Raw genomic sequence first — 27,555 nt, 5'->3', positions numbered from 1 at the left:
TGGCAGTAGATTAATACAGAAAGCAGCTCTGTTGTGGTGTGGAATTCATACTGTAGGTAAGCCTTGAGATTAGGAAAAAAAATTACTTTAAAGCTCAGTGAAGCAGATATGATATTAAATCATATGATTAGGACTCAACCCACTTAAAGTCACAAATAAGATGACTTGGGTTAGTACCGTTATCCCGGGTGACAAAAGTAGAACTCGATGTTGTCTTTTGTTGCCCATTTGGATCATAAATTGATTCATTGTGTGTCCTGAGATGCCTTTCTGCTCACAAGGGATATACGTAGACGGTGGTTAATTGAGGTCCTGTAACTGTCTTCTGATCTCTCTCAGAACTGCTGCACATTGGATGTTTTTTTTTCCCCCTCAATTCCATGAAAACTCCAGAGACCAGAGATGCATGAAAATCCCAGGAGATCAGCAGTTTATTCAATCCTTAAACCAGCCCATCTGGTATCAACAAACATGTTACTGAAATCACATTTTTTTAAATATTTTCTACAGTGTTTCTTATGAAGATTAAGTGAATCACTTGGCCAGCAGGACTTTTCTACATCATTCCACTGCTACTACTGTACATAATTAGCTAATTCTAAAGATGCATAAATTCCAGGAGATTTTTATTCCTAAACCTTGATGCAGTCGGAGCGTTCAGTAAATGAGAATGAATGTTAACCAGTGCTAACTCATGTGCTGTTACTGTAGCGCTACAGGCAGAAATATTGAGCTGACATTCAGAAAAGCTGACTAAGGCACTTTTAAACCAATCTTTATCTTTATATTGTAGGCCATTGAGTCAGCATTAAAATCTGTGGTACATACATATGTGTTTAGTGCTCGATTGTGTGTGTGTTTTGTGTTGTTATTGACTTGGTATGGTGTGAATGTATAAGGACTCAATTATTATTTAATTTTCTGTACCAAGTATTCTGTGTGTATGTGTTGTGTGCCCTGCGATGAACTGGCACCTTGTCCAGGGTGTACCTCGCCTCTTGCCCTAAGCCTCCTGGGATAGGCTCCAGGCCCCCCGCGACCCTGAATACAAAATAAAGCGGTATAGATGATGAGTAAGTGACTGAGCAAGTATTCTGTACAAGCCTGGAGCATACTGTATCTCAGGGAACACCTTGGACAGGGTGCCAATCAGAGGGCATACTGTACATGCACCCACCCTCTTACACACTCGTTCACACAGTATGGCCAATTTGGAAATGCTGATTCGCCTACTCTGGAAGCAGAAAGAAACACATCAAGGACGAGGAGAACCTGCAATTTCCTCACACACAGACAGGAAGTGGGAATCATGTACAATGAAGTAACTCGTTCTCTATTTCTCTCTCTCTCTCTCTCTCTCTCTCTCTCTCTCTCTCTCTCTTTCTATCTATCAATCTATCTGTCTTTCTATTTTTGTCTCTCTCATTTCTTTAGTGTGGAACAATAGATTATGGTTCCTACGTGAACCTAACCGAGAGGAACCTGCAAGATGCTCAGAAGTTCATCCTGATGCACGAAGTAATTCAACCCATCACCCCTGTGCCCTACTTCATGGAGGATAACGTCCGTTTCTCTCATGTTGCCGTAGATGTCGTGCAGGGAAAAGATGCTCTCTACCACATCATCTATTTGGCAACAGGTAAGATCTTAATTGGACCGGGCAGAACTGATTTGTATCCCAGGTTTGATTCTGCATCATTTGACCTTCGACACCTATTTTGTATATAATTGTAGTCTGTCTATTTAAAGTTGTGAAGGATGCTAACCTCACTACTGACTTATTTCACTGCGGACATATCCTTCTCTAATTGACATGTGCATATTAATTCAAGTCATTAGAAATGCTTTCCTGTTCATGAGTGATGTAAGGATTGATCATTAAAGTTATTCTTTCCCTTACTAGTCATTAGAGATGCTCTTTCTGTTCATTAATGACATTAAAGATCCCCTTCCTGAACACAAAAGATGACATAGATGCTCTTTTCATTCATTAGAGAGATGAGTGATGCTCTTCCTGTTCACTAGAAACATTCAAGTTTCTCTGCTTGTTTACAAGATACCGTATGTTACGGAGGCCCTTTCTTTCAATTAAATCTAAAAATAATCTTATTATTTTTTCCTTGTTCTTTGAAGTTTTTTTGCCTGTTCACTTGTTCACTGGAGAGCATACAGTTCATATTCCTGTTATTCCGTTCCCTGGATGGTATTCCAGTTCTCTGGAGACTTCCAGTCCCTACGCGGCAATAGAGACTCTGTACCTGTTCGCTTGACCTTTGCTCATCTTGTTCCCTAGTTTACTAGGAACCTTATAGTTGGTTAGAGACTTCTGGGGTGATGTTCTTTTTCCTGAAAGTTGCTAAAGATTTCTTCCGGTCCGGTGGAGTGTTTTGAGATGCACGTCCTTTATCGCACATTCTGTTTACTAGAAATGTTGGAGATGCTTTTAGTGTATATTAGAAATATCCTGTTCACTCTAAGAGTTCCTGATTTTCAAAGTAAACTTTGTGTTTAATATTATTGTGTTAATCATAAACCTCATTAGGATGACAAGTCTATGGAGTCTATTCGGATGTAGGTAATTCAATAAAGTGAGGCAATAATCTTAATAGTTTGCAAATTTGTTTAATGGATTCTGACCACAAGGCTAAATAACTGTAATAGCTCATGTTTTTGCTCTCGGACATGCATCAGTGCACCCACTGTAACCCATTAATGTGCATGCAATAACTAAATGCATGGAACAACTTAGATCTGGAAAGTGTGCAAACAACTAAACATGAGCTTTCTGTTAAAAAGCAGATTTATCCCATAATATTATAATATAATATCATATAATATAATACAATTATATATATATATAAAAAAAAAAAAATTTTCATTAGAACATTAACCTAGAGCTTAACACATGGAGTTTTTGTCCCATGCACTTGACCTGTGTCTAATTACAGATAATATGTGTAAGGAAGAACTGTACTGTCAGATAAATCCCAGTGCCTAACACTTTTGTTCTGCATTAAGATCCCTTGGCTAAGCACTGAGTCTGGGTAATTTTGTGGGCAAATTTCGGTATCGCACCATGCTAAAGCTATGTTCGACAGGGCTATCAAGCAAATCGATGCGTCTCACAGGATCTAAAAATCAATGGTCTCTACACTTACGATATATGTTCCATAAAAAATACCTTTAAAGCTCTATGAAGCTGAAAATAAGATCAAGAGTAAATACTCCCTTGGATAATATCTGAGGTATTGAACTCAATAATCCATCCATTCTTCATGATAATGTGAGGCCATTGAATGAGCTCCAAGTACTTCCACACATATAAAAGTGTAAAAGATGAATCATTGTGTGAGCTTAAGCCTGAAAGGTGATTCTGCTGCTAATTCAGTCTTTTTTAGACTTCACAAAAGGCCGTTTGCAAGAAGCTAATGAGTGTTTTGTGCATAATGCTTCCCTGCTGAACATTGTGCACATTTTAACTCGACTCAGAGTACCTGCGTTTGTGTGAGAGAAAAAGTAGCTTTTCTTTTTTACTTGACTTCATAAGTCTCATAGCTTTTTTAAAGTTGATCCCGTTAGATATGCCGATTTTATTCATTAAAGACACTATTCATGTTCACTGGGGACACACAGTAAGAGATAATCTTATTGTATAGTTGGGTAAATTAGGATGTCCTTTTTGACAACAAAAGTCATCGAAATATTTTTGCTGTTCACTAGAGTCAGTTAAGATGTCCTTCCTGTTTACTAGAGTCGGTAAAGATGTCCTTCCTGTTCACTAGAGTCAGTAAAGATGTCCTTCCTGTTCACTAGAGTCAGTAAAGATGTCCTTCCTGTTCACTAGAGTCAGTTAAGATGTCCTTCCTGTTTACTAGAGTCAGTTAAGATGTCCTTTCTGTTCACTAGAGTCAGTAAAGATGTCCTTCCTGTTTACCAGAGTCAGTAAAGATGTCCTTCCTGTTCACTAGAGTCAGTTAAGATGTCCTTTCTGTTCACTAGAGTCAGTTAAGATGTCCTTCCTGTTTACTAGAGTCAGTTAAGATGTCCTTTCTGTTCACTAGAGTCAGTTAAGATGTCCTTTCTGTTCACTAGAGTCAGTTAAGATGTCCTTCCTGTTTACTAGATTTAATGAATATGTCATTTTTGTTTATTAGAGTCATTAAAGATGACTTTCCTGTTTACTAGAGTCAGTTAAGATGTCCTTTCTGTTCACTAGAGTCAGTTAAGATGTCCTTTCTGTTCACTAGAGTCAGTTAAGATGTCCTTCCTGTTTACTAGAGTCAGTAAAGATGTCCTTCCTGTTTACCAGAGTCAGTAAAGATGTCCTTCCTGTTCACTAGAGTTAGTTAAGATGTCCTTCCTGTTTACTAGAGTCAGTTAAGATGTCCTTTCTGTTCACTAGAGTCAGTTAAGATGTCCTTTCTGTTTACTAGAGTCAGTTAAGATGTCCTTCCTGTTTACTAGAGTCAGTAAAGATGTCCTTCCTGTTTACCAGAGTCAGTAAAGATGTCCTTCCTGTTCACTAGAGTTAGTTAAGATGTCCTTCCTGTTTACTAGAGTCAGTTAAGATGTCCTTCCTGTTCACTAGAGTCAGTTAAGATGTCCTTTCTGTTCACTAGAGTCAGTTAAGATGTCCTTCCTGTTTACTAGAGTCAGTAAAGATGTCCTTCCTGTTCACTAGAGTCAGTTAAGATGTCCTTTCTGTTCACTAGAGTCAGTTAAGATGTCCTTCCTGTTTACTAGAGTCAGTTAAGATGTCCTTTCTGTTCACTAGAGTCAGTTAAGATGTCCTTCCTGTTTACTAGAGTCAGTTAAGATGTCCTTCCTGTTTACTAGAGTCAGTTAAGATGTCCTTTCTGTTCACTAGAGTCAGTTAAGATGTCCTTCCTGTTTACTAGAGTCAGTTAAGATGTCCTTTCTGTAAGAAAATTTGAACAGTCTGACCTGATTCAGCCTGATCGGAATGAGATGATATACTGTATAATCTATTCATAGGGTAAATATTAGGTATGTAAATTGATCTGATTAATTGGAATGTTGGAATGCATTTATATGCATCCATCCAATCATAGTAGACATGGATGAATGGATGGATGGATAGATCCTTCTTTTTTCTGAGTCAGTTAAGATGTTCTTTCTGTTTACTAGATTTAATGAATATGTCATTTTTGTTCATTAGAGTCATTAAAGATGACCTTTCTGTCCACTAGTCAGTAAAGATGTCATTTCTGTTTACTAGAGTCAGTGAAGATATTCTTTTTGTTTACTAGAGTCATTAACTTGCCCTTCCTGTTCACTATAGTCAGTGAGGATTGTCCTTCCTGTTCAATAGAGTCAGTAAAGATATTCTTTTTGTTCACTAGAGTCATTAAATATGTCCTTTCTGTTTTCTAAAGTCTTTTAAAAATGTCCGTCCTGTTTAGTAGTCATAAAAGATGTTCATGTTCAGAAAAAATATGTTTTTTTTTTCCTGTTCATTCAACCTTTCCTTTGCATCAGATTTCTCCTCCCTGTTCAGCCGGTCATTACAGAAACTCCCTATTCATTAGTTGCTTTTCCTGCGAGTAATTAGAAATTCTTCCTCCCTATTGAAAATGAGATAAGCTTCTTCCTGTTTACCAAAGATACTAAGATGGTTTAATCGTTCACAAGACATATCAAAGATGTCCATCCTGTTCATTTAAGTTGTACTTCCTGCTTAACAGAATTGTTGGAGTTGCTCTTCTTGTTTACTGTTAGATCTGGCATACTTTTTAAGGCATACAAGATGCTCTCCCTGGCTATTGTAGAGTCATGACTTTTTGCTTATTAGTCACATTAATAATGCTCTTATTATTCTTTACTAGAACAATAGAGATGATTTTTCCTTGTAGAAAACAGTTGCTCTTTTAGCGCATCGGAGATAATTCATATTCATTAGAGTCTTTTGAGTCAGTCTTCCTGTTCACATCATTTGTGATCCCAAGCCACCGGAATCATTTTTCCTGTTAACTAAACACATTAAAGATGCTCTTCTTGAGACAACACAAATGCTTTTCCAGTGAACTGGAATATAAATCACGGATATTACAAATTGCCCAGAAACCGGCTTTAGAGGTGCTATTTCTTTTTTCCTTTTCGGTGGGATTTAGATATTCTCATAATAGATGCATGATGATGGTTTAAAGACCGTATTAACATTTTAGTGCTAACTATTGCATACTTGAGTTCTCTAATAATTTAAATTTAGCTCAGTTTCATTCAGTTCCAATTTAATTATGTTTACTCGAAGAGCCGATATCAGGGTAGCCGAAGTATTTAACTGAGCACAATTTTTATATGCCTGTCATTCACTCATTTTCTTTCTTTCTCTGTCTGTGTGTCTATCTCTCACAGATTATGGCACTATTAAGAAGGTTCTCTCTCCGCTTAACCGAACCACAGGCAGCTGTTTGCTGGATGAGATTGAGCTTTTTTCCTCCAGGTACTGAAAAAAAATCCACAGTAATTGCTAGCACTTTTGATGAAATTACGTTTGTAGCATGTAGACTCAGGGTACAAGTTTAAAAAAAAAAAAAAAAAAAAACCTTAACATTTCCCCCACAGGAGGAGAGAGCCGATCCTGAGCCTACTCATCCTGCAGAGCCGCAGCGAGCTTTTTGTCGGGGTCAGAGATCAGGTTATCAAAATCCCGCTCATGCGCTGCAATTTCCACAAATCCAGAGAGTAAGTCTAGACATGCACTACTAACACAAAACACCTATTTGACTTTTTTTAACAGCATTAATTATTGACAACAATCACTGCAACAAATAACAGTTGAATGGAATGCATTAGCTATTAAATTGCTGTTGAGGTAAATTAAGTTTATTTAGAATCGTGTGTAACATTATAGGTCATAATTAAAAAAAAATCTGGTTTTAAAACTAAAAACCAGTATGAAAAACAGCAGTTTTATTTTATTTTTTAATTACGAGGGTTGTTCAAGTCAAACCGAGACCTGTGATGACATTTCTGGTGAACGAAGGTGTAAAACCGATTCAAGCTTCCAGCATGGTACAGAGATGAGACTCTGAGCTACAGTAAAACATCTGAATTGTGCGAATGTCTTTAAAGAAGGCTTTACATCTAATGATCACAGCCTTCACTGCAGTCATTGCTGTGAACATTCTCTGGTTGGGATGCCTGATCCTTGAAAAATGATGGATAACTTGTCGGCAACTTGCGAAAAAGACACTGTCTGTGGAAACTATGCCTTTAACAATGGCAAGTTTAACAAGTTTAACAATGCCTCTTGCACATTAGGAGATCTCAGCTGGGAGCTATTACCCCCTGTATAGTCCTGACCTCACTTCTAGCCATTGCCATAGGGTATGTTTGGGGCATTAATGGAGTTTTTGGGAGTCTGATCTTGTCCTGATCTGAGAAATCTTTTTTATGGTATCCAAGCACTAGTGAAACACTGGAAGTGCATTAGTGTAGCAGGTGTATTATTTTGAGAAATAAAGGTGGTGTTTATTCTCATAATTGTGTTCTGTTATTCTGCAAAATCAAAAGTCCCAGTTTGATTCGAACACCCCTCGTATTACATCAAACTTACCACTTTATCGCTAATAGTAGGTAAATGCTAGGTAAATCAGAATGACTGGAACAGAATGTTTGAGAAGTTCAGCCATGTACATTTTAAATTAAATCTCAAATCTCGACATTCAGTGGCTTCAATCGCGCCTTTTGTATAAAACGGCAATAAATTGAGCAGAGGATCTCATTTAGCAGATTCAACGTTTGAATCAGCAGGAGGCTGTTCAAGCATTCTACCTCATACTGATACTTGCGAGAATTTCATAATTTCAGAGTATCAGCTTTCAAAGTAATGCTCGTATCATAATTGATCATATACTGAAAGAGAATTTTCGAGCAGGTTCCTAACATTCAATGAAGGCTCACATTCAACCAAAATCTCTAAAACACTACTACAAATTACACATATGCTCATCCCTGACTTTTTTTTTAAGAACAGTGCTGTTTTCAGAACAGTCTCAGATCTTTTTGCCATGATGTCTGCGATATCTTGGAAGCATTCCTTTGTGATACTGGCTCGAGATTTATCGACTGCATGTTCATGCTGCATATTCAGGGAAGCAGTTTGCTGAGCTTTGTTATGTGGTGCATTATCATACTGGAACTAGCCATTATCTGATGCCTAAATTGTGGAGATGAAATGATGTACATAGTTTACAGAAATGCTCAGATGGCTTGTAACATTTAAATGACTGGTGTTAAGGGGCCTAAGGGGCATTATCCCATACCATTACTCCACTAGCAGCAGCTTGAACTGCTGACACGAGGCCGTTTGGTTTTATGGATTGTGACCCTTCATATAGAGTACAGTACAGTCGCACAAGTTAGTTTAAATGTATCAAATCATACTTTATATTCCGAATCCTTCAACAGACTAGAGGACATTGTAATCCTTGTTTTTAAGCACTTTAATGAGCACAATTTTTCCTGTTTCACTACTTGTAAACAAAATCTCACTTACCATAATTGGCACCAAATTGGAACTAATTGAACCAGAATTCTGAAAACTCAAATCACCCAAAATGTGACTTGGTACATGATTTTCTGCTTTTCTGTTCAGCATGGTTGTAAAGAGTGGTTATTTTAGCTACAGTAGCCTTCCTGTCAGCTGGAGGGCATCCCATGTAAAACCTGTGCCAAGTTATTTCACAGATTGGTTGATCCTCTTTGGCGACCCCTCGACGGGAGCAGCCGTCAGACTAAAAACAACAACAACAATAGCCTTGCTGTTAGCTTGACCCAACTTGGTCAATGTTCTCTGGCTTACAGTATCTAATTAACAAGGTGTTTCCACACATAAAAATGCTGTTTAAATTTGTATTCTTTGTGTGTTTGAACATTCAAAACCAACCTAACACCCACGCCAAGGTCAAAATTACTGATATGTTTTGCCCATGTTGATTATTGATATAAACATTAGCTTTGGGTTAATCTAACCCACAATTTAACCCTCCTAAACTTCCCAACAGTGTTTGACTGATGGTACTTAAATTAGTTAGTAACCTAGTAATCTATTGTAAAGAAATATCCAATGACGCAAACTTCAAAGCACTTTTGTAAGTCGCTCTGGATAAGAGCATCTGCCTAAATGTAAATGTAGCTATGGCTCTTGTACACCTTAAGGCCTGTCTGCATGGATTTACTGTTGCCACATGATTGGCTGTTTTATCAAGTAAAAATTGATTGAGCTTATGCCGTTTTTATGATTAAATGAAAAGAGAAACCAATAATGAGTTCATCAGAGGGACAACCCATGTTAGATGTTTTGGAGATAAAGTCAGAGAGGCCAGATTGAGGTGGTTTGGACATGTTCAGAGGAGAGATTGTGAGCATATCGGTAGAAGGATGCTGAGGTTGGAACTGCCAGGCAGGAGGTCTAGAGGAAGACCAAAGAGGAGATTTATGGATACAGTGAGAGAGGACAGGAAGTGTGAGTGTGTGCATGCTTGTGCTCTGTGATGGATTGTCCACTTGTCCATAACGTACTCCACCTAGTGCCTCGAGTCCCCTGGGATAGGCTCCAAACCTCCTGCCAACCCTGTACAGGGTAAGCTGTATAGAGTATGTAGGAAGAATGAGTCTTTAGTGAGAAAAGATGTGAAAAAGAGGTGCTTGGTTTACATAAATAAAGGTTTTAATAAATTAAAAGGTTAAGATTCGCCTTAATAAAGCATTGCTGATTTTGAAATTAGCAACAAGACTAAAAGTCTTTTTATGTGATGTTTAGTAAAGTTTTTTTTTCCCTTTCATTTGCCCTTACTGTTCATCACCAGACACGTATAAATATATGACTTTACCTGTATTTTCATTTATTGATTCATTCATCTTCAATAATCACTTTAGCCTGTCAGGATTGATCCATAGTCTATCCCTGGGAAATCTGGGAATACACCCTGAATGTGACACTACCACGCTGACATTTACACACTCACTGTTTACCTAGGGGCAATTTATTTTCACTGGGCCACCTACTGTTATGTTTTATAAAGTGGGACGAAACCAAACAACCTGGAGGAAATCCTCAGACAGAACATGACAAACTCCAGACAGACAGGCAGTAGCCTAGGCTCAGGATCAAACCACTAACCCTGGAGCTATGAGGTGGCAGTTCCACTATGGCCTGTGCTTTTTTAAAACATAAACCTTTTTAGTGTACATATAGGACTGTCCGTCTCCTTTCAGCTGATGGTGTAAGTCAGCAGTGAGCCCTCATCCTGTTTGACATTGCGCCTCCAGGCTTGGTTCCAAGTTTGTTTTTCTAATCTTCGCTGCTTAGGAGAGATCTTGTGTGCGTGTGTGTGTGTGTGTGTGTGTGTGCGCGTGTTTCTTGTCCTCTGTATGCACACATTGCCAAGTGTGCATGACAATGAGAAATGCTGACCAAAGCTGACTTCATTCAGCCGTGTAGCTCAGCGATGAGACGGATCACATACGCTGTCTCGGACACACAGAACAAAACATTGATCCAAAATGCTTGGACTGAGTAAATAAGATTCCTGGAGCTTAGGACAGTGGTTCTCATTTCTTCTCTCGGAGGACCATCTGCCCTGCACATTGCAGTGTTTTCTCATCTCCCACCACATCTGATTAAACTATTTAGCTAATTAACAGGCTTTCTGAATTGTACTACTGTAGGTGTGATAGAGCACCAAGATGTGCAGGCCAGGTGATCCACCAACACACACACACACACACACACACAAATGGGCACACGCACGCACACAAGACCATCCAAGAAAAGCAAGATGAAAACTAACCCCTGCTGCAGAGGAGAAGTTTACCAGCATTTTTGGCACACGAGTGAACGAACCGAGCCAAACTGAACACAGGCTAGGTTCTGCGGACGTCCAGGAGACGTGTGAGAAGTTATATTTAACTTTATTTACATGTCTTTTCTAAATGTTTTGATTGTTTTTGTATGCAAAAAATATAATTATAGTCTTGAAAATCGGTAATATTGGTAATATTTTTGGTGTCTAAAATGAATAATCTGCATTAACATTATGGGATGGGAAAATGTTTTTCGCAATATGACATTTCTCCTTAAGTACCTGCCTCTAGAAAGGATTAAATTTGTATGCAGAGGTACCGCTATGTGTGTATATACGGTTCTCTCCATGCTTGGTGAGTTTCCACTGGTTCCAAACACATGAAGAATAGGTTTATTGGCCTTCCCAAATTGCCCATAGTGTGTGTGTGTGTGTGTGTGTGTGTGTGTGTGTCCTGCAATGGACTGCCAACCTGTCCAGGGTGTCCCCCTCCTCATGCCCAAGTCTCCTGGGATAGGCTCCAGGCCCCCCACGACCTTATACACAGGATGAAGGGGTATAGACGATGAATGGATATATTTGTGTGTCCAAAAATAAATAAAATATAAAATATTGCTTTAATATTTCCTATGTGGGGACATTTTTTATATCACTTCATCCTCACTTAAGGCTATTGTTGGACACAAAGACAGATGCATGTTTCCATTTTTATACCAAAAAAAAAACATGCTTGGTTTACAGTCTACAGTTAGACATTGCTGGATCTGAGAAAATCTCATGTCTTCTTTCATTTTTATTGTGTTGTATTTCCAGCAGACTGTCTGCCTTTTACTGCTCAGAGTTTTTTATCCATGATTCCCAGATGTCGTGGTGCTGGCATTTCACTCTCAGCTTTGTGTGTGTGTGTGTGTGTGTGTGGCCGTGTGTGTCCATAAGGAGTTCCCTTTTTTTTTTTTAAGTTTATCTCTTTTATCTGGTCGTTATGTGACAAACTTAAAATATTGACAGTAATCTCATTTATTGAGACCTATGATCTATCACTCCTGTTATTTTTAGATAGATATTGAGCTGTATTTGTTTTCTTTCATTGCCATTTGTCTCTTTTTCTCTCTTATTTTTACCCTTTCTGTATCTATTTGTATTCCCTACCTGCTGCCTCTTTTTCTGTTTTTCTCATCTCCTCTACTGTCTGTTATCTCTTTTCCTTTCCTCTCCCTCTCTCTCTTTCTCCTCTACTTCTTCATACCCCGAATGCATGTCTCAATGTTTCTCTCTTCTTTCTCTTTATCTTCTCATCAAAACCTTTTTGCTCAAGATCTTTTTTTCTTCTTATGCTTTAACATCCTTCCCAAACCTCCTCCCCGTATCTTCCTTCTTATTATCTACATGTCCCTTTTTTACTTTATCTCTTGTGCACGCTCTCTCCCTCTCTCCCTCTCTCTCTCTCTCTCTCTCTCTCTCTTCCACTTTTCTCTCAATATCTTTCTAATTCTATTTCGTACTTGTTCTCAATCTGTCTACATGATCATTCCCTCTTCCCTTTTTTCTCTCAGGGCATGTGTTGGAGCGAGGGATCCGTACTGTGGGTGGGATCTGGTGTTAAAGAAGTGCACCATGCTGGAGGAGAGTGTGAGCATGAGTCAGTGGGAGCAGAGCATCACTCACTGCCCTGTGAGTACACACACGCACACACACACACACACACAGACACTGGATTGAGTTCAGCTTCGGTACAAGTCCAGCATAGTTAGTACAGTGGCAGATTTATGTACTTCTTCAAACATCTCTTATCATTCTTCATTCCTCATCCTCCCATTCGTACCATTCATCACTCCCATGTCTTTATGCTTTTGTCCCTACCCTTCTATTCTTCTATTGTTCTATTCTTATACTCATCTTTATCCTACAAACATCATTCTTCCCTTATCCATTTATGAAATATTATTTAGTTATGAATAAAGAATGAGAGATAGATATGTAAATGCATAGCTACGTGAATAAGACTGATGGACAGAAATGTCAGATTAATAAAACAGACAAATACAGAAATGTCAGATTAATAAAACAGACAAATGCAGTACATAAGTGAATTGATACAGATAGACAACAGGATAGATTAATGGATGGACGGATACATGGGATTAGAATGGTGGGACAGAGAGACAGACAAAAAGAGAAACAGATGGACAAATTGATGGATAGACTAAAAGATGCACGTATAACGGCTGAACTGTAAGACAGACAAACAGAAAGAAATATTAAATTATTTCATCTCTAGAGACTGGAAAGCGTTCAGAGGCAAAGAGGAAACAGGCTCCCAGAGTTTTTGTAGCCTCATGAGACCTGTACAGTATATCAGGATTTCTTTGTTTTTCTCTTTTACATTGTGTGTATATCTTTGTAAGATGCTCATATAAGGACCAATAGATAGAGATTCATCCTGTTTAAAGGCAGTGACAAAGTGTGATTAGTGTTTGAAAACAGTTTCTTTAGGTGTCCTGGTGAATGTCAGTGTGTAACTCAGTGTGTCGCTCTTTGTGTGAGGAATTTTAGTGTCATGAAAATTGGATGCTGCAAATTTTTATGATTACAAACAACCTCATTGTAAGCTTCTATACAACACTTATTTCCGACCAAGTGGACAAGAGGAATTTCACGAGTGCTTATATAGAGCGCAACAGCACCGGGATGTTTAACTATATGTGCACTCCACAGGTGTTATAATGATCCTTAATTACACTAAGTGTCGGGTTCCAGAGGAGGTGTGGTGTTATTCCTTTAAACACCAGCGTGTATACAATGCACCCACACACCTTTTTCAAATGATGTTACCTTTTCAGCTGAATCAAAATCTTTTAAGAATGTTTCCATGCTTCTACATTTGATAAGTTAATGAACACTATGATATTCTTTGCTTTTAAGGTGGAATGTTTTCATGTATGTTACCCAGTGCAGGAGTTAACCTTCTGAGTCAGTCAACACACTTTAAATGTTATCATGGCAACGTGGACGATTTGGTCCTTTAACCACGTCAAACAGTTCTGATATTCAGTACAACAGCACTGGGTAATAAATGCGGTAATGATGCTCTTGCTATAGTATGTGCCTTATGTTAATGTGTGTGTGTAGGTAAAGAATGTGACAGTAGATGGTCACTTTGGCCCCTGGTCCAGTTGGAGTCCTTGCAGTCACAGTGATGGAGGAAGTGCTGGCTTGTGTCAGTGTCGAACCCGTGTCTGTAACAGCCCCAGTCCTCAATGTGGAGGAAAACAGTGCCAAGGCAGCAATGTGGAGGTGGCCAACTGCTCTAGGTATACACACACAAAGAGACACACACACACACACACCATAGAAAGTACCTGGCTCTGGCATAAACCTGAAGCTTCTGAAGCTATTCCAACAACATTTGTCTATAACCTCATAACACTGACTAGGAGAAAACTGAACGTTAAACCAAACATACACACATAAGCAGGGCAGAACAATTGTTAAGCATGCTTACTTTTATTTATCTTTTATCATGTAAGTGTACTGTATAAATAATTTATTGTATAACTCTATGTTACTGTACTTAGCTTGCAGTAGTAGTAGTTGTGTTACACTAAGTCTTGGTAGTAGTATACTATACAATACATTTTAGTAAAAGTATTTTAAATGTTTTTCTGAGTAGATATGATTGTCTGTGCTCAGAAATGGAGCCTGGACACCATGGACATCCTGGTCCTCATGCAGTACGAGCTGTGGCATCGGCTTCCAGGTGCGTCAGCGCTCCTGCAGTAACCCGACGCCGCGGCATGGGGGACGGGTTTGCGTCGGTCAGAACCGCGAGGAGAGGTAAGGACAGAAATCCGAGGCTCGTTTGCAAGGCCACTCACTAAGACGAGAAACATATAGTTACGAACAATTCTGGTGTGACCTTGACTGTTGCATAGTAGCATGTCTAGCTTGATTTATGCAGTAAGTGCGCTGTAATTCAACACCGTAGGGATTTTTGCCATGTAACCACAAATCTGTACAACACTTTCCGAATGGATACATGACCGACAACTAAATAGGAGTGAACACCTACACTGTCTGTCTCATGTCTCAATCCATCCCGTGGATGTTGCTTTTCTGAAAAGTCTCTCTCAAATAAAAACGCAATGCAATAATGATTAAGAATCAATCAGAAATGCTGTTTTAAGCATATCTAGTGTTTGAGATTCAGAAGGGACTTGCAATCAATACTGAAAATGTTTATGAGTTTTCCCTTCTGCAAATGGTTTATTAATTGATAACCGCTTAAAGGTGCATTGGATCAAAACAAGATGATTTATTTACTATTAAAGCAGCTCTGAAAGTAGAGGTGAGTGTAATGCAAATGTCATATTTGCTGCATATCAACACTCTCGTTTCAATACAGTACAGTTTCCATAGTGACTAATTTACAAGGACTTTGTAGGGTGGATGCTGGATATAGTGTAAGGCTAATAATAAAAGAATTTAAAATATATTACTATTGTTGACATGGTAAAGCGTTCTGTAAAGAGGCAAGTCGATGAGTCTCTGGTGTCAGGGTTTTTTAACAGTCAGTATGTTTCATGCCACAAGAGAATTCTTAAGACTTTATGCTTTCCAGTTTCTTAGCAACATGACAAGCTGCTTTTTTTTTGTCTAATTAACATCAAGGCAGAGTTAAAACAGAGAACAGTGATTTTAAAACATAATAAAATATAATATAATGTGAGTAAACTTATGGGGCAAAGCAACAACTGCGTTTACATGGACATTTTTTTTCTCGATCTGACATTCTAGCTAAACTGTTTACTTGGTTGCAAATCTAATAAGATGTGCATTTACTGTACATGCACAAAGCATTTAATCAGAATATAACTTTTTTTTACATGTATGTAGTGGTTCCATCTACTATGAAGCATTTAAACTTTTGGAAACAAGATTTTTTTTTCTTTCAGAAACAAGATTTTTTTTTGTTTTTGTTTCAGAAACAAGATTTTTTTCCCTCCAGCTTTGAGGTTAGGTTAGGCGTCTAATTTTTCTGATAAATCACTTCTATTGCATTACGATTAAAAAAAATAATCCATGAATGGTTAGATGATTTAATAATTATGAAATAGTGAGCCAATTAGTGTCCCTTTCTCTGCCAGGGGCCCAGTGGATAAAAGTAAAGAGACAGGTGGGAGAGATGTTCTTATTAAGTTTACCAATCAGGAATAAAAGTAAGATATCCCTCCTGGAAATGCATCAACGGATGGTAATCACACAATAGGCAGAAATAATATATTTATTCTGACAAGAGATAAATTATCAAGTGTATACATGGCTAATATTTACCTATTGAACTGATTGATTCACATTGAAAATTCATTAGGATTGGGTCAGATCTGGTCAGTCTGTTCCAACTGGGCTTTTATTATGATCATTTGTCAAATATTAGGGTCAATTTAAACACACATATCCTTACTAGTATACAATTTAACAAGCCTAAATCATCCAATGACAAAAAAAACATAGGCTATATACAGTAAGTGCAAGTTGCGTTGTTAATGTACCATACTCTAAGTGGATCTCTATGATAGATAACAAGAACTACTTTCAGGACATTATTTAACATTAACTGTAACTTTAAATAGAAAAACATATGACATGCCTTCCATACTTAACAATAAATCTAATAATTGTCAGCAGAGAATAGGTGTAAACATATTTGCTGTACTTTAGAGAAACTATCAACTTGAGGTCACACCATCCTGATTGTTTTTCTATAACAGCACGCACAAAATGTGGTTTATTGCTTCTTTATTGTTGTTATTTAAAAGATCATTGTAAGTTAAAGCTTATTTAAAATTTATAAATCGATTGCTAGGCGGCACGGTGGTGTAGTGATTAGCACTGTCACCATAAACCTCCAGGATCCGGGTTTGATTCCCGGACAGGCTCGATTCCCGACGCTGTGTGCATTATAGCGATATAGACGATGAGTGAGTGAAATTGATTGCTTCCTAATTGGTTAATTATTGCATAGTGTATTAATGGATCTGGAATATACTGTAATGCCTTCCACTTCACTGGGACAAGATCAACCAAGACAGCAGAAGCAAAAGAAAATTTGCATATAGACATGTGCCATTCCTACTGTACCCAATATATGAAAATTGTCAATTTAGGGTCATGTAAAAGTTAATCCAAAAAAAAACATCCTATAACATTGCCAGCTTTAAACCCTCAAACTTGCATTTTTTTCCTTTCACGCCTACATGCCTTTGTAGCACTTTTAATGATTAATGGCATTATTCTATGTGCCCCTTCCACTAACGAGAAGACGATCACTTTGACAGGTCCTCCATCTCTCTTTGAGTTACCATGGGAACATGAGGAGCCCAAAATCTCTCAAAGGCTGAGGAGTTTAAGGGCTTGTACTTGGCACTAATTCTTTCCCGATGTATTGCTACACAGCCTCCTCCTCAGGTTCCTACAACCTTGATATCCAGAGTTCAGGGGCCTTTATTGCTTCAAGAGGCTTGGTATAAATAAGTAGTGAAAAGAAGCAAGCAAAACTGTGAGCTTAGCTCCACACTAGCTAATCTTCAAGCCTCCCTGTGAGATGTTTTTTTTCTGTACCTGAATCACTTTAACCCAGCTTTGCATCCCTGAAGTGAACAATAGGCATGAAAGGAGCTGTGAATCATTTTCATCTAATGGAAAGAGTGTGTTATAGGCCCTAACATGCTTTGTTATGCTCAAAGGAGGAGACTGAATTGGACCTCAAATAAAGCAAGCTGTATTCTTGATTTTGTTCAATGTGGAGTCCCCTCTTCTCACCCTCACTCTTTTGATGCAGTGTGTGAAAGGTGGCTTGGTTGCATTTGTTAATAGTAAGTGAGGCCTTCTTTTTCTCTTGCAAAATCCTCTCCCACTCAGATGCTTGGCAAGTGTTTAAAGGCGTTGCAGTCACACTTTGGTCATGCAAAGACCCCTGCACAAAGCTCTGCCGCTGTTCTGCCACTGTCAGGTGTCAGGTGCTTTGTGTGCAATAGAAAGCGAGGAAAAGGCGACAGAGTTTGGGGTTTTTCCAAAGCCGAGAACATGACCCCAGCCACATTTTATCCTTACTGTGTTTACTGGTGTACGACAGAAATAAAACTACCAACGCTTCTCATTGAATCAGGTTCATTTCATTGTATCCTGAAATCAATACTATTTAAGAAAAGCAATGCTCCTCAGTCGAGCAAGAGAGAAAAACACAGCTGGATGCATCAGCTTAAATTTTCTATGGCTAGTATCTGACAAAGCCTTTGCTATTGGTTCTTTTATCACTGAGCGCTGTGGGAAATCGGTGTTTAGGGATCAGTGCTTGTGATTAGAAAGTTGTGTATTTAATTAAACTCTCATGACTGTCAGAAGACAAGTGTTAGGCCTTTGGGAACGGCTATTAAATGGATACCTCGGCATGTTTTAACTGAATCTCTGCACTCCTGGTCATTTAGGTGGCACCTTCTGCAGGTGGAAATATGTCAGTTGATAATGGCAAGATTGGAAGTCTACAGTAAACAAGATAATCACTTTTTTCAACCATGCTGAACAAAATGCATCACATCATCCTCTGATCTGCCTGAACATTAACACCACATAACATTATCACATTAGCAGTTATATAGCAGTAAACGGGTGACAGGATCATGGCCATCCAAGGTTCATGTACTGTATACCTATGGAGACCAAAGCTTAGCTTGTCCAGTCCAATAAAAAAGAAACAGCAATGAAGCACAAATTGCTGAAAACAAAAACATCAGTGGTGGCCATGATGGAAAAGCACCAGTATAACCATTACATAACAGCCCGCTGCACACGAGGCCCAGCAAACAAAGAGCCCACAGCCACTTCCAAACTCCTTACATCCCTATCCAATTGATTTGTGTTTTGATACAATGGACAATTAAATCTGAACCACAGAGCAAGAATCCACTGTCAATGTCCTGGTGCCAGACACCACAGCACATCCACAGAGGAGTCCTGCCCTGAGGGGACAGAACCACACCATGGCCTCAACGAGTGTTTTGTGTTGTAGTGCGATAACTTATTAGTCTACACAACACTTTCAACCTAAAGGCACATTGAACCTACAGCAGCAGATGACCACATCAGGTTTTGTTCCTGTTACTGTAGGACTCTGAAGCTCGAGTGTGCATAGGCTGGTTTTTTTCTTTATTTTTTATTACCAATCCTATCTTTATACAGTAGCTTGTCCTTAAGAGTGTACTGTATGTAAGTCAAGTAACTACAGTAAGCAGTGCTTTTTAGGTTTGTGCCTACTCTCAGCTTTTTTGTTTACCTGATTGGGAAAGCTTGACCAAACTCCTGAGTCTTATATCTCACTTCGGCCAGACTGCAGCACCACCAAAAACCAAATTAGGAGCCTAGAGGAAGAGCAGATTTTCTTTTCAGCCTGAGATTTATTTGACAAATGAACCACTTTAGGGACTTCATGCAAAAATTCCCATTCTCTCTATGTCTCTTGGTTGCATCTGCTGTTAATTATTGTTCTTTTTCTTTTTATTGACTTATTACTGTTTTTGTCTCCTCCTTCTTCTCCGTAGAGTAGCAGTAAATCCATTAAAGTTGGCAAACCTACTTTACAAAACATAAAAAATACTTATTTTAATTGACAATGGCTGGGCTATGCTATAAATCTTATTCCATATAGATCACCAGACTCTCTTTTTTAATTGAGAAAAGTCATAAAAACACTGTATTTACTTCACCGATGTTCCAATCATGTAATATACAGCTAAGAAATTCAGCTGATTGGTTCCTGATTCCAGTCTGTGGAAAGGGTAAAGGGATAATACAAAAAGCCTGACCTAGTTTTATAATATCCCAACTGCCACTTCCTGTATAGATACAGTAGTCAGTGCAGACACCATCCAGTTTCTGCTAATTGGTAAGATTTTGATTAGCTTAGCCTTAGAGCCTGCAAAACATATTCTTAAATTTTCCTCATTTAGCTTTATCTTTAACTGAAAAACTTTATACTTTTATAATTTTAGAGTCATCTGTTTTTCTTTTGGAGCAAGAACTGTATTAAACTAAGCTTATCCTTAGCTAAACCAAAAGCTTGCCATTTGCTAAGCATATAGCTTTTCATAGGCTTTTCCTTGCCTTCTTTGCTTTTTTAGTATTTTGTCCACAAAAAAATTTTTTTTTAGGGTTTTAATTAGCTTGTTTTTATTACATCCTTAATTCCTCTTATCCTTAGCGTTCCCCTTTGGAAAGGTTAGGTTGTCCTAGCTTATCTTTAACCAAAAGTATACTTAAGCTTTTTATAATGTCTTCCTTATCTTTTCCACTTTAGCTTTCTCTCCCCAAAAGTTGCTTTCGTATGCTAACCATAACTATAAGCTTATCCTTATATATTGCTTATTTTAAACCTACTGTATGTTTGGTGGTTTTCTAAGACTTAGGAAATGTTACCATTAAAAATGACTGCTTTTGGTTTAATCCCTTTTGGTGTGTAAATGGTTTGATTTTCAACGCTAAATATCCTTTTTTAAAAGCTTTTAACTTCTCCCCTTTTTTTTTGGCAAACCATGACAAACAGCTGCACTATGTAAGAAACTGCAGAAAGCCAATCACGCTTCTTTTTATAAAATAAAACAATTAGTGAAGCAGAGGTAAATGCTGGGCAAAACAGTGGCTGCCATGATGGAACGAAATGCGTTCAGTGGTTTTTAGGAAAATGTTGAACCTTTATATACATGCATGGGGACAGCAATGATGCACTTCCCCTGTAAAAAAAAATTGGTGGAGCTAAAGCTTGGACCACCAACCTCTTAATCAGTAAACCAGAGCCTTAACTCAATGAGCTACCACCGCCCCAGTGGCTTAATAGTGCTGTTCGTTTTGAACCTGTGACATTCCAATCAATAGTCCAATGTCGCAACCACTGAGGTACCCCTGCTTTTACAGAGATAGAGAAAGAGAGAGAGAGAGAGAGAGAGAGAGAGAGAGAATACTAAAGCTACAACATTCAAAAAATCACTTTGTGTAGAAAAGACATAAGATACGCAAATTGTGTGTGGGAAGGTGTTGTGGTTGCTATGTCAACTGGGATTTTTGAACTCTATTAAAACCTTATAGGACCCCAAACGTGTTCTGTGTATGGATGATGCACGAACGGCTGTTACCCTGTGTGTGCTTGTACAAGAATAAGGTGCTACCAAAGTGCAACTGTTAGACAGGAAGACTGATGATGCTGTAAACTGAAGTTTTAGTTATTGCATATACTGTAATGTTTCTCAAGATTCTCAACAATATTTGTAATTAAAAAGGTTTTGTGTGCACCAAAATGCAACACTGTTTTCCTTGTTTCAATTTGCTGCCAGTGACAACCAAATCATAAGTTTGCTATACTTTTATTAAAACTCAATTAACATATAACTGATACTATATCAAATATTTAAATAACTTCAAACTACAGGCTGATTGTGACAAAATTGTGAGATGTAGAGTTGTAGTGTTTGCAAAATTCACACTAAATTCATACTGATATAAGCAAAACAATTTTGACATAATATTTTGCCATTTGTGCTTTTTATCACTTTAATGACCCCCCCCCAAAAAAAAAAAATAAAAAAATATATATATATATATATATATATATATATATATATATATATATATATATATATATAAATATTTATGCACAAAATATTATCAATACTTATAATTTTATTTAAAAACAACTTATTAACTCATTTCAAAACTCATTTTGCTGTCAAACTCTTCAAAAATTACCCCATATTTATATATTTTAGTTAGCTCATACTTTTTTTTTACTATAGTATTTATTAGGGTTTAATTTATATCTTCTCCCAGTAGACTGGTAACTAAATCCTGAACACTACAATCTTCCTTATAATCTTTTATTTTATTCTTTCAGGTACTGTAATGAGCATCTGCCATGCCCCCCGCATATCTATTGGTCAGCCTGGTCACCATGGGAACGTTGCACAGTGCCATGTGGTGGTGGCATCCAATCCCGTCGCCGGGTCTGTGAAAATGGAAACGAATGTCCTGGATGCAGTATGGTATGTCACTCACCTGTTGCTCACATTCTCAGCTAATTATGGTTAATCTGGGACCTTCTCAAAACTGTTTTCTACATAGTTTCTCCTGTAGCATTTATATAAAAAAATCTGTGTAAAGTTTTTTATGCTTTGAAATCCTCCTTATAAATACATATTACAGACCTACAGATGCTTTATTCTTTCTTCAGTAATCTGAAGCCTTTCGGCCACAATGCTAATGTTTGATCTCTTTGCTGTAAAATAACCAGTAGTTTATTGAATGTAAGTATAATAACAGACAGCCTATATAGAATGAAAATACAAAGATAAAAATGTCATGTTTATTTTTAACATTGGTCAGATACCTACACACTGAAGCAAAGCTTATTCGAGGTACACATTCTTGGTAGGTTAACATACTGTAACACATAAAACAAAGACATATTCATTACAATTGCTTATTGCTATTATTAGAGTTAGGATTTACCAATCAGGAGAAACAGGTGTTTTGGGCATTTTGTTCATTTATTAAATGTAAGGGCTAAAATATCGAATTTACATAAGTATGAAAATACTTGGTCAAAGCACCTTTAGCAGCAATAAATGCCTCAAGTCTGCTTGTGAATGATGCTACAAGCTTGGCACGCCTTCCTTTTGGAAAGTTGTTTGGTTCTTCTTGGCAGAATCGTGCGGGCAGTGTCAGTGCCCAGCCATTTTCAGGTTTCTCCAGAATTGCTCTATTGGGTTCTGGTCCGGACTCGTGGCTAGGCTAGGACACTTCACAAAGTTGTTCTAAAACCACTCCAGTGTTTTCTTGGCATTATGATTCGGGTCATGGTCCTGTTGAACTATAAGCCTTCATCCCAGCTTGAAATCCTGAGCATCTTGGAAAAGGTTTCCACTCAGGATAGTTCTTTATTTTATCTAGATCAATTTTCCCTCTATGCTGTCTAATCATCCAGTCGTAGGCAAAGAAACACATCCCCACAGCATGATGCTGGCACCACCTTGTTTCACTGTGGGGATGGTTTTAATAAGGTGATGTGCAGTGCCCAATTTTCTGATTCCAAATAGTGTAATCTTAGTTTCATCAGACCAGAGGATTTTGTTTCCCATGGTCTAAGAGTCTTTCAGGTGCTTTTCAGCAAACTCCCATCCAGCGATCATGTGCCTTTTAGTGAGGAATGGCTTCTTTTGGGCCAATTTACCATATAGGCTTTGGTTGGTTGGCCCAACCTGGAAAGACTGTTGGTTGCTCCTAAACTCTTTTGTTTAAAAATAATGGAGTCTATCATCCTTTTGGTTACTTTCAATACTGTTTTCAAGATCTGTGTCTTGACAAAATTCTGTCTCGTTGGTCTACAGACAAACTTCTCAATCTCGTGGATTACATTTGACTCTTGACATGAACAATCTACTGTTATATAGAAAGGTGCGTGTCTTTCCTACTGTAATTATGTCCAATAAAGTCAATAAAGCACAGGTGGACTCCAGTCAAAGTGTAAAAGCATCTCAAGGACCACTGATAGGAGTAGGATGCACCGAAGCTTAATTGCAAGTGTCATAACTTATGTAAATAGGATATTACAGTATTTAATATTGTATAAATTAGTGTAAAACATGACAAAATGTGGAAAATGTAAAAGTGTCTAAAAACTTTGTCAGCACTACCAATAAGAAGTTTGGACACGCCTTCTAATTCCATGGTCTTTCCTGATTTCCTGATTTTTTTTTCCAACTTGTAAAACCTATCCACCTTGTAAAACAATGCTGAAGGCATCCACAAAATGCAATAATCTCCTTTGAACAGTTGATATTGAGATGTGTCTGCTACTTATGCTCTGTAAAGTCTTCATAACAGCTATAATTTGAGGTGCTGTTTGTTAATTGGTGATTTCTGTGGGCTGGTAACTCTAAATGAACTTCTAATGCGCAGCAGAGGTAAGTTTTGGCCTTGATTTCCTGGCATGACTTTCATGAGAGCAGTTTCGTCATGGTGCCTGATGGGTGTTAAAAACAAATTTGACAATACTGTTCTTACAAGAACTATTCTATAACAGCTGACTGCTGAAATGCACTTTAAATACTTATATCTTAAACGCGTTTAATATCTAAATTCTGAATATTGGCACTGCCTCTACTGTCTGGCAAACACCCAAAATGCATACATGCATGCAGATCATACATTGATTCTATTTAGCATTTTTCCCAACCCTAATTTTAGTATTCTAATATAAAGTGCATGACCTGTATCTATATTATTTCATGCATTGCAGTGCTCCCATATAATTGCCTCATTGAATCATTTCATGACAGGGCAGAGGTGAAGCTATTCCTATTAAATTGACCAGCAAGTGTTTGTATATCCACAATATTCCTTCTCAGTCATTTTATAATGCTTTTATTTCACCAGGCTGGAAAAAAAAAGACTTGAATGTGAATCTTAGTCATGCACATAAGGTTGGAAAAAAATAAACCCACACATTTTCGGTACTGTTCCATTTTTGGTTACAAGAAAAATACCCCAAAATATCACAAGTCTCATTTTTCTCTAGGTCACTGCTACACTGCTGTGGTCGAGGAACTGAAGGATTGTGTTTCTATGATTAGAAGATGCATAGTGCTGGTATAATGCAATGCATTTTGACAATGATTTTAGGAAGACCACTACAGATGCCAGTCACCCAGTTTTTCCCCTCAGGCATGTACAGTTGTGTGTTGTTTTGGCCTCAAAAAAATACTCTGCTAGTAGGTTGTGAACTGCCCTCAGGGATGATGGGAAGGGTGCATCTCACTCAGGCTGTGTCTCCCAGATGTGGACTGTGATTTTTTTTTTTTTTTACTGTGTTTTCAAAGGCAGTTGCTTCATGTGGTTTCAACCAAGCTTCATTCAGATGTTCATGGTTATGATTAACAAGTTATTTTGGGAAGTAAGGCAGACAGACTAGGGGTGCTGCCAAGTATGTTGTGTATGGCCTTGTCTTTCTAGAGGATTGGAGGTTTGTTTAAAATGTTTGCAAGATACAGTTGGTGATGTCGACAAACTGCAAAGTAAGAAATAATAAATCAAAATAAATAAATGCCTCATTTATATTTTAATGGAAAAATATTGATTGTCAGCATTTATCTGGTAATTTATATAAAAAGTGAAAGCTAGATGATAAAAAGCCCAGTTATCTGCAAATCACATCATTGGAAATAATTTCAATGTCTACTAATACAGTATGAGAAATCCTTTAAAAATCATTCAATTATCATAATGAAAAGAGAGGTAAACATCTAAATAATTCTATGATTAATCAAAATCTGTGCATTCTGCTATGAATGCATGTTTGCTGCTTTAAACCCAACTTATTGATAGTCGATAATGTGACCAGCAAAGTAATCTCAGAATTAGCTAGCGGGGTTGTTTGTCTTTGTTGGGACATAAAACAAGCACATAAAATGTTCTTCAGGGCTGAGTGTGGAATATTTATGGACTATCTTCCCTTATGAATACTTTTTGTAGATGCCTTGCCAACCCCAAAATTGTGCATGGTATTGAGTGATACATACTGTAGATACACAGTAACCCTTTTGCCCCTTACAACTCTGAGCTTGTATTTGCTCACATTGGCTTTTGTGTCATATTAATTAAAAACTTTTGTTGTTGTAGGATATAGCAGTAAAATTAAAGTATCCTCTAATAAAACTACTCGAATAAAGTACATACACAAAATATGTACTTAAGTACAGTAACTTCCACATTTTCCACTAGCCTACAGCGTCACTTTATATCTGTTTTTATTATGGCTGCGGAAGGTAATATTGCACGCAATTTCTCATGTTAATTTACTGTAACATGTTAATTAAAAGGATGAAAAAAATAAATCTTTGAATGCCACTGTTAGTTGTTATAATACAAAAATATGATTAAATATATATATTTGGTAATGCTTATTTTAAAAATGTTTAGTGAAAAAGATTAGTTTAGCGTTAAAGCCCATGTTCCATATTTATGATAAAAAAAAAATTCTAAGTATAACTATGGTATCAAAATCATGACTTCAGGTACATATTTTGATTTTACCGATCCCTAAGGAAACACCTGCAATATCTGCACTAAGTGCTATTTGTGGCATTGTTTATACTCTGATTTAAAGTAATTAATCTAACTGTTCAATAACTTGCAAATGATCACTAGAGATCACCCTGACACATCCCAACAAGTCACACTCTTACCACACAACTACCTATGGCTCATAGTGAGTAATTCGAGGGCTGATCCATAGCAAATGAATAAATGTATAAGAGTTACAGTATGAAAGTGTGAACTTGGTTTAAGTCTCAAAAAGTATAAGACGGAAAAAAAACAAGTAAAGTCCAGATACTGGAAAAACAGAATTTAGTACAATCAAATGGCAAGTAATTGTACTTTGTTACCTCCCACCTCTGAACTGCCACCTGCTTCAATTTACATCCACTTTAAAGAGCTTCTCAGAAGAAGCAAGCAACAAATTACAGATGTGGTCAAATGCAAGACAGCGAGGTCAATATATTGCACAGTTTGTCTTCTGCTGCTCAATCCCATTTCATTATACAGTATGCCAGAGACATTCATTGCACCTCTACAGAAAAGTGTTGGGGTTCTATTGGGGTTATCCAGCTCATCTATATGTAATTACATTGCCGAATCAAGAATGAAGAAGTGGTACAGTCAACTGCTGATGGATTCAGATATAAAAAGCTGCACAAGTCTTAAGAGTGCTCGCACTTATTCTGGTGCTGGTCATTTCTCATTTTAAATTTGCAGTTATTTCATCAAGTGGATGCCATTTATTGATTTGTACTGGAAGTTGTTTGGAAGCTGAGTTGAAGCTCCACACAGTGCCTTACCTTTAACCAATCAGTAGCCATTTTCTGTAACATTTCCTGTAAGGTTGTCAGGCTGAACAAGCAGTGCTGCCTCCACATACAAGCATGGCAGAGATAAACTACAATTTCCAACAGTCACATTCCAAATGACCTGATTTCTAAACACCTCTATCCAATTACCCAAGTGAATAAATAGGACTTTGTGATTGAGAGACTTTGTGAGGTATACACTATCCGGACGTTACCTAAAGCCTTATTTACTGTGATTACCTTAAAGTGTTTTGACTTAGTGTTGCTTTTCTGGATTCTAATTTCTGCTTGTCCTGTTCTTTGTGATTTGCCGATAAATCAACCTCTGCCTGTTTTAAATTTACAATTTTGATTTACCCCCTGACTGCGTTGAATAAACACAAAATTTATTTAGTTGATCCTGACAAAATACTTTATCCTCATGGACTCAGCGGGAGAAATTAACATGCGAGAAGCACTCCTGAGCCATGTCTGAGTTTTGAATGAACTTTGTCAAGATAAACTCAAATCATAATGGATGTGATATTCAACAGGAACAGCATCACATTAAATAACTCCACCAACAATCTCCAGCAAGTCCACCTTTTCCGCTTCCAATACCTGTAACTACTCCACCCCTCATGGTCGCACCATACTGGTTACTTGTTCAGAAACTTAAACTGAAGACCTAGCAGAATGACTCCTTGGCTGCTAGAAACTTCATAAACCCAGCCAATCTTTACCACGACCACTCAATATATAGGCACTGGACGGAGGACCAATCAGGGAGGGTGATGTTG

General features: G+C 37.7%; 1 protein-coding gene across 2 annotated transcripts in view; it reads left to right on the top strand.

Annotated features, from left to right (window-relative positions):
• The window catches only part of sema5a (sema domain, seven thrombospondin repeats (type 1 and type 1-like), transmembrane domain (TM) and short cytoplasmic domain, (semaphorin) 5A), a 250,028-nt gene that overhangs the window by 140,982 nt on the left and 81,491 nt on the right, over positions 1-27,555 (top strand). For both annotated transcript variants that reach the window (XR_008356441.1, XM_053487924.1), the window contains exons 10-16: positions 1,435-1,639; positions 6,376-6,463; positions 6,586-6,705; positions 12,383-12,500; positions 13,959-14,140; positions 14,520-14,663; positions 21,766-21,913. Coding sequence is in view for 1 of the 2 variants with exons in the window: in XM_053487924.1 (XP_053343899.1) it covers positions 1,435-1,639; positions 6,376-6,463; positions 6,586-6,705; positions 12,383-12,500; positions 13,959-14,140; positions 14,520-14,663; positions 21,766-21,913 (1,005 nt within the window). In the remaining variant the exon portion in view is untranslated. The remainder of the gene's footprint in view (positions 1-1,434; positions 1,640-6,375; positions 6,464-6,585; positions 6,706-12,382; positions 12,501-13,958; positions 14,141-14,519; positions 14,664-21,765; positions 21,914-27,555) is intronic.

Source organism: Clarias gariepinus, chromosome 26, assembly GCF_024256425.1.
Source record: "Clarias gariepinus isolate MV-2021 ecotype Netherlands chromosome 26, CGAR_prim_01v2, whole genome shotgun sequence".
NCBI lineage: Eukaryota > Metazoa > Chordata > Actinopteri > Siluriformes > Clariidae > Clarias > Clarias gariepinus.
Note: the sequence above shows the minus strand (reverse complement) of the source record. Positions and strands in the feature narration are given on the sequence as shown.